Genomic DNA, 6,980 nt, shown 5'->3' on the forward strand with positions numbered 1-6,980 from the left:
TGCTTTAGTAGTGACTGTACATGGAATTCTCATACGCATTATGGATCTTAACCTCGGGTAAATATTTGAAATTTCGTGCAGTCAATACAAGAAGCTCCATACAATCATCAATTGTGTGGCTTCTATCCTCATCTGCTCGCTGTTACGTGGACAGTATGTAAACCATATTCCCTAATAACAAACTGTGTCCTATATAGTCTTTAGACCTTTATTTAGTAAAACTATTGCGAACTTATGACTAAGCAAACAGGTATTCTAACAGCCAATTTTTCATCAGTCTATGCACTGTATTGTATCTACCTGTATTCCAGCAGATTACACGCAATTTATGAGTATACATCAACCTTTGGTCTTAAGTGTGACAAACAAAGATTGTCGGCCGTATTGAACATGGTACACAACCCGCATCTTAGTGTTTTGGAATTACAGAAATTTTAAACATATCACTACTTCAGTAATAAATTTTAAAAATAAATAAAAACCTGACTGGGAGGGTCTTAACTACATCCTTTTTGTTTTAATTAAAGCTAAATGATCTAACTGTTGCTTTTGCTTAACTAGGAGAGTCGTTTTAGAACTGGGTGTATAAGTGGATGCAGCCCGTGTACATGTGAATAGCAGCAGTTATGGAAAGAATGCAAACACTATTCCCTTCTGAAACTGCTGCTGCTTAGTGGGTACCTAGTGGTGGTGGGCATACATGTATATTTACACGTGCTCCAGAGCATGCATACACATGTGTGCCTGCCAAGATTTACACTTATACTTTGTCTTGAAAAACACGTTTAAACCCCAGACTCCACAGCTGCCTCAGGAATGCCCACTTAAACATTTAAAGGTATGTGTAGGATTGCTGCCAGTGCATAATTTTATACGTGTATCTGGTGCCTTATTTTAGAAATATCTCTGTCCATGTGTCAGCTTGCTTTTTTTGTTGTTTTATTGTCCCTATGATTTGTTTCCTTTCTTCTGTTTTAAGCCTCTGGAGACGCGGCTGATTTCTGAAACCTCGAACATTTGCCAAGCGGAACAGGTTGCCAGACTCATTGTTAAGGATGCCACAGTAAGTAAGTCTGTGACTGCCATGCAGAGAAAAAGAAAGCAGAAAGCCAGTATATATTTCAGGTTGTATCTGCTTGGATATTCTGCACACACATCCATTAAGCTATAATTTGAGAAACTACAGCTTTCAGAGAAGAATGGACCATTTCCTGGTTTTGGGGTTGACTTGTTCTCTTATTGGTCTTTTTTTCTTCTCTATCTAAAATGATTATAAAAAAATGGATGTGACAGGAACTGAGGTGCAGATGTTCAAAAGCCCTGTGCTATTCCAAACAGTGCTCTAAAAATAGCGCTGGAACAGTGCAGGCTTTACCACGCCTATGATCAGAGATAATTGAATGCAAATTTAAGCATGCTATTATTTCTGATCATAGAGTAAAAGTATGGGAGGATTGTGCCTGACCATGCACTCAGGCACAATCCTTCCGCACGTGTTTGACAAATCCGAGCTGTCAAAATCCCAGACCTGTGAAACACGGGCTGGAAGTCCATGGGACTCCCCCCCCCCCCCCCCCCCTGCAATGCAAGGCCCTGATGGCCTAGTGCCTCACCCCCCAAAACAAGTTCAAGGGGGGCTGGAGATCTGGTGGATGTCCAGCCCCCCAACCCCCCCCCCCTCGCACTCCAATAAAAAAAGCCCTGGTGGCCCAGTGGGCCACGATCACAAGCCCCCCAACCTGGTGGTCTAGCAGTCCCTGTACCTAAGTGGCAGAGGAGGGAGTAGTACATTTTCAAGGCAGTGCTGGAAGAGGAGGGGAGTGTACTACTCCCTCCTTCACCACTTAAGGGAGGGGAAGGGGGCCGCTAGACCACCAGGTTTGGGGGCTTTTGATCGCAGCCTACTGGACCACCAAGGCTTTTTTTATTGGAGTGTGATGAGGGGTTAGGGGGGCTGGAAAACCACCGGATCTCCAGCCCCCCTCATAGCTGATAGCTGTAGGGTTGGAAAACTATTAGAGAATCCTAGGCAGCAGCAAATATTTTTGAAAGAGGTAGGGATAATGAATGCTGCAATCAGGGCAAAAGAAATAGTACAAATATATCACAGCATCGACAACTACAGAGCTTGGTGGCTGAACTGGAAATTGGCCCCTCCAACCAAAGAAATATTCCGCTGCCCTTGGTTGTTGCTTTACTTCTGTTCCTTAACTTATTTTATTTCTCCTTCTGTCTTGCTCTTTCATTTCTTGGGAATTCTCAACCAAGTTTTTGTTTGACTGATATTTGCTGAGAACATGGTGATGTACAGTAAAATCCCAGTTGAGGAACAGGACAGATAGCACATATAATTACATTATACAAATTAACAAAACGTGCCTAGCTCCAGAGTCAAATGTTCTTGTGGATTTCAAAGGAGATCAATGTGCTGCAGAAAAGCTGCTGTCAAGAAAAAAAAATGACGACAAAGCAGGAAGCCAAGAGAGTGTGAAGTGGAAGGGGGGTAATGGAGAAGGGAATATCTCTGCTTTGCTCTTGTGAATTAAGGTCTCAGATTATGCACCTTCTGCCCTGTTCTTTCCCCAGCTATCCCATAAGATAAACTATACATCTAGTCGTTAGAAGGTCCAGAATGAATCTATTTCTGTGATGCTAAATGAAGCTACTTCTGCAATAATATGATGTGATTTAAAACTCCTTTTACAGCAAGGAAATTTTAATAGTTCGGTAGGATCCGATGGGTATATGTTGTCCTCGCTGACCTGTGGAATGTCCCCTGTCACCTCTATTACTGAGGTACTGCAACAGGTAGGCTCTATTAAAGTGACTTGTTCTTAGGTAATAAGGGATTGCTTGTATTTAAAGGAACCTCTAGCAGTCGGCCATTGAGGTGCTCACTAGAGAATGACACGGGGACAAAGTTTGTTCCCGTCCCTGCAGGTTCTGTCCCCGTCCCCGCAGGCCCTGTCTCTGTCCTCGCCCCGTCCCCGTGGGCTCTGTCCTCATCTACAGAATCCTTGAACACTTATGATTTTATATTTAAATCTTTTTATTAAAGTATAAAAAGGAACAATATGCTGTACAACTGTTGTGTATAAATTATAAATAGAGAACAATAATAACAATGAGCAGCTATAATAACCTCCTTCCCACCACCACCCTCTACCCTTCCAACTAGAAAATGGCACGGGGACAAAGTTTGTCCCCATCCCTCTGGGATCTGTCCCTGCCCCCGTGAGCTCTGTCCCCGCAGTTACTGCGGTTTCCCGTCCCTGTGTCATTCTCTAGTGCTCCCTGCATTCTTAAGGTCTGGGTCTGTTGGAGTGGACAGTTCTACACCTTCCTGAAGGGATAAACCCATTGTATGCTGCATGTTCTGTTTACAGTCTATCCTCAAAAGCCACCAGAAGGAATCTCAAGTAATGTCAACACTCACAGGTCAGGTGAGATAATCAGTCAAATTGACCTGGTTATTTTGGAAAAGATGTTTATCAACTGAATATCTGGCTAAATCTGCCTGCTTGAAACTTGAGCTACTCTTTGTGGCTGTTAATAAATGGATAGATTTAACCAGCTAAAATCCAGTTTTAGCTGTGAACTTTTAGCAATGTAGATCTGTGAAAATGTTGACCCCTTTGCAGAGTTGCAGTGATGTGAAGCTCAGAGCAGGTACATTTCATATGTCTCAAGCCTCATGTCTGTGTGGAGGAATGATTTCAAACTATTTTGCTACTTGGCTACCCCTTGGTGGTGTGTGTGTGTGTTTTAAGCCAACTCCCAAGTTATTGCATAAACATTATCAGATCTTATGTGTATGTGCCTTTTTTTGGAGGGGGGGGTCTCATTAAATCATCTTCAAGTCCTCTGTTGTCTGTGACAGTCAGTCTATACTCCCACAGCAGAAGGGATCAAAACACAAGTCAGCTGGAGGCTGTGGCAGGGAGTGAGCAGATTTGCTTTAAAAAGAGGTGCCAGAAATCAGAGCTGAAGAAGAGGGAGGATTTGGATTCAAAACTACTCTCCAAAGGCCCTTTACTTGCAGGGGAGAGAGGGGGAAACAGGAGAAATAAATTTTGGGGTTGAAAATTAAATGCAGATTGCATTAAGATTGTATTTGGAGAAGGAATGTTTGTTCTACCACCACCTCTTCTGACTAAAGGGGAGTTCTTAGTCAATATAGAAGAATAGGGAGAAGTGATATTCCGATCGGGTGGCAGTGAGCAGGCACAGGGCTGAGCACGCTGCCAGTGTCACTGTAGACAGAATGGCAGACTTGTCCAGGGCTTTGCAATATGGTCTGACTTAGCTAGGAAGAATATTGCCACAGTGTCTGATCCACTTGCTATTAAGAATGATTTAGAGGAGAAATTTCAGCCAAGCATCAGATACCTTTGAGCCTGCCCATGGGTGGGAATATTGTGGGATATAAATGCTATAAATACCTAAATTCTCGACTCCAGCAGCTAGACTATCAGTAAATAGAAATACTGTGCAGTGTGTGAACACAAGTATGGTATCTGCCCCATTTTCTCTATCATTTCTAACCTTGAAAAATATTTTGTTTTCATGTGGAAATGTACAACAGAGGAAGCAAGCCACAGGTTAGATGGTTATAAACCAGACAGCCTTTTAAATTTCTGACTCTTTATTCCAATAGTTTCTAGTGGTGTCATCTTATCTTGCTTTCATGTAATGACTGGTGACAATCTTATCTGCTCGAAAGCACTTCAGTGATGGAAATAAACTGAGGAATGGGGGGCGGAATAGTGGTCTTTTGTGATGAATGATTCCTTTCTCTTTTCTTATGCTATAGGTGGTCACCATGGGCCTTTTCCGAATCATTGCTTTATTCTACCTAGGAAGCTTCGACAGTATAGTTCGCCGCTGCATGATACAGAGGGAGAAGTCTGAACATGAATATAAAAGCAAATAGTAGGACACTCATGCAAAGCAAGAAGATTGATACAATAGTCTGGGCTACTGAATGGGTCCAAAATTGTGGCCTGAAAACTTTATTTGAATTTTTTTTTGGAAGGGGTAGAAGTGGTGGCTATTTTTGGTCGTCAGAGGGGGACACCGTACTACCTTTGTGGAGCAAACAAAAGACCTATGTTATACAAGTTCTGTGCAAAAAAAAAAAAAAATGTATGCCCAGAAAGTGGGGATGTGTCACAGGAAAGAACCTTTTAGGGTAGTAAATATCCTGCTGGATACATTGCCACTGGCTGACTTGGCATGTGATTCCAGGTAAAAGCAGATAGCATTCAATGTAGAGATGAAGGCTGTGATATGTTTTAAACAAAGAAATGCATTGTGTCATCCAAAAGCTATCTCACCAATGCTTTGAAACCCTGTTACCAAAATGTTTTCTTCCAAATATTTTGTTTAGCAGTTACACTGAGTGCCATTATTTTAGCCTTCCACGGCCCACCTCACCTGGGTTCTCCTGGAGGGCAAGTAATTTGATTTTGCACAGCTGCACATCTTGGCATTACCATCCTGCCCAACAGGAGCCTATACGTATGCCACCTTTTATAAACATGTGAGCTGAAGTCTGCAAAACCCAGCTGTACATTGATCTCGGGGAGAAGACTAAGAAAACCCAGGAGAGTTGACAATAATTTGGGGGGCAGGGAGTCCACAACCTTTTGTTTCAAACGTAAGAAAAATAATGTCTAGAGACAAAAATGTAAGAATTAAATAGCAATGCCAACTTCTATGCAGATACTAGAGACTGGTAGTTTGAATACTATATGTATCATATCTGACTGAGATTCATCCCAGGCTCAAATTGTGTTTCTAACTTCAGTCCTGGGTTTAAATTGCTGCTGTACAGAAGATGAGTAAATGCTATGAGATTTGAGCATGAGAAATGAAATGGAAACAGGATCTCAAGTTGATTGCCTGGCAAGTAACTGGCACATTATGCCCTGAGGAAGGAAGGCCGGAGCATCAACCGTTTCTGCTTCGCTCAGTCATGGCAGGTCCTAGGGCAAACAAAACACCATTATATTTCAGAGCTAAAGTGCTGTGATCCTTCAGCATTGTGCACTGTCAACGCAGAACACATATATTTTAAAATCTTTTTATGGGTCACTGGTGCACTTCTCGTTCCTGGTTACATGATGCCTCACTTTGTGCAGGTTGGTATGGGAACTGAACGACAGTTGTGGAGCAAAATCAAACACCACTGATTGTTCACATGGCCAACAGCTACTGTAAGTAAGTGCCTTTGAAGAATTCTTCCAGAAAAGTGTGGCTGTTTGGTTCACATATTGGTGAAGCCCTGTATAAATATTAGCATTATTAAAACCTATCTATAAAGTCTCAGATTTCTGGTTTGTTTGTTTTTTTGTTTTTTGCATTCACCCTTTAAGATGAACTTATGTTAATTATTTCCAGTCTTCCCCAGTTCAGTAGCAGTCCTGATCCTTTCATACAGTGCTCTTTTGTGGTGGGTCAGCTCCATTTCATCAAATGATTTTCAGACTGATTATCATGAGCACCCATTATCTTGTGCCTCACTTCACTTTCTGTTATCAGAAATGATTTTTTTAAATTGTAATTTCTTAGGCTGCACTTGAGTTTCTTAAAATGTCAGCGCTATGATGCTGTTTAACTACAAACTGTACCTCCCCTAACATATATATATATATATATATATATATATATATATATATATATATATATATATATATATATATATTTATATTTATATTTATATATTTATATTTATTTATTTATTTATTAAAACAAATTGCTTACAGAAACATAGCACCTTTGGAAACAATACAGCAAAATAAAGGCAGACTAGCACTGTATATAATCTGTAATGCTAGATCTATGTATGGTATGTTGTCAGGGTTGTGCTGCCAAAACTGTAGTGCTAGTGAGTTAATCCATACACTTATTTTATCATTTATTTCACCTTGATTATACCGCCAAATATAGAAAAGATCAAAGCAGTTCACAGCTAAAAA

General features: G+C 41.0%; 1 protein-coding gene across 1 annotated transcript in view; it reads left to right on the forward strand.

Moving 5' to 3' along the window:
• KDSR (3-ketodihydrosphingosine reductase) overlaps positions 1–6,327 on the forward strand; it is a 129,985-nt gene extending 123,658 nt beyond the window's left edge. Inside the window, exons 8-10 of the mRNA XM_030207511.1 lie at positions 980–1,063; positions 2,707–2,808; positions 4,814–6,327. Of these exons, the coding sequence (XP_030063371.1) occupies positions 980–1,063; positions 2,707–2,808; positions 4,814–4,933 (306 nt within the window). The 3' untranslated portion in view covers positions 4,934–6,327. The remainder of the gene's footprint in view (positions 1–979; positions 1,064–2,706; positions 2,809–4,813) is intronic.
• The last annotated feature ends 653 nt before the right edge of the window (positions 6,328–6,980 follow it).

The sequence above is a fragment of the Microcaecilia unicolor genome, chromosome 1 (assembly GCF_901765095.1).
Source record: "Microcaecilia unicolor chromosome 1, aMicUni1.1, whole genome shotgun sequence".
Taxonomy (NCBI): Eukaryota; Metazoa; Chordata; class Amphibia; order Gymnophiona; family Siphonopidae; genus Microcaecilia; species Microcaecilia unicolor.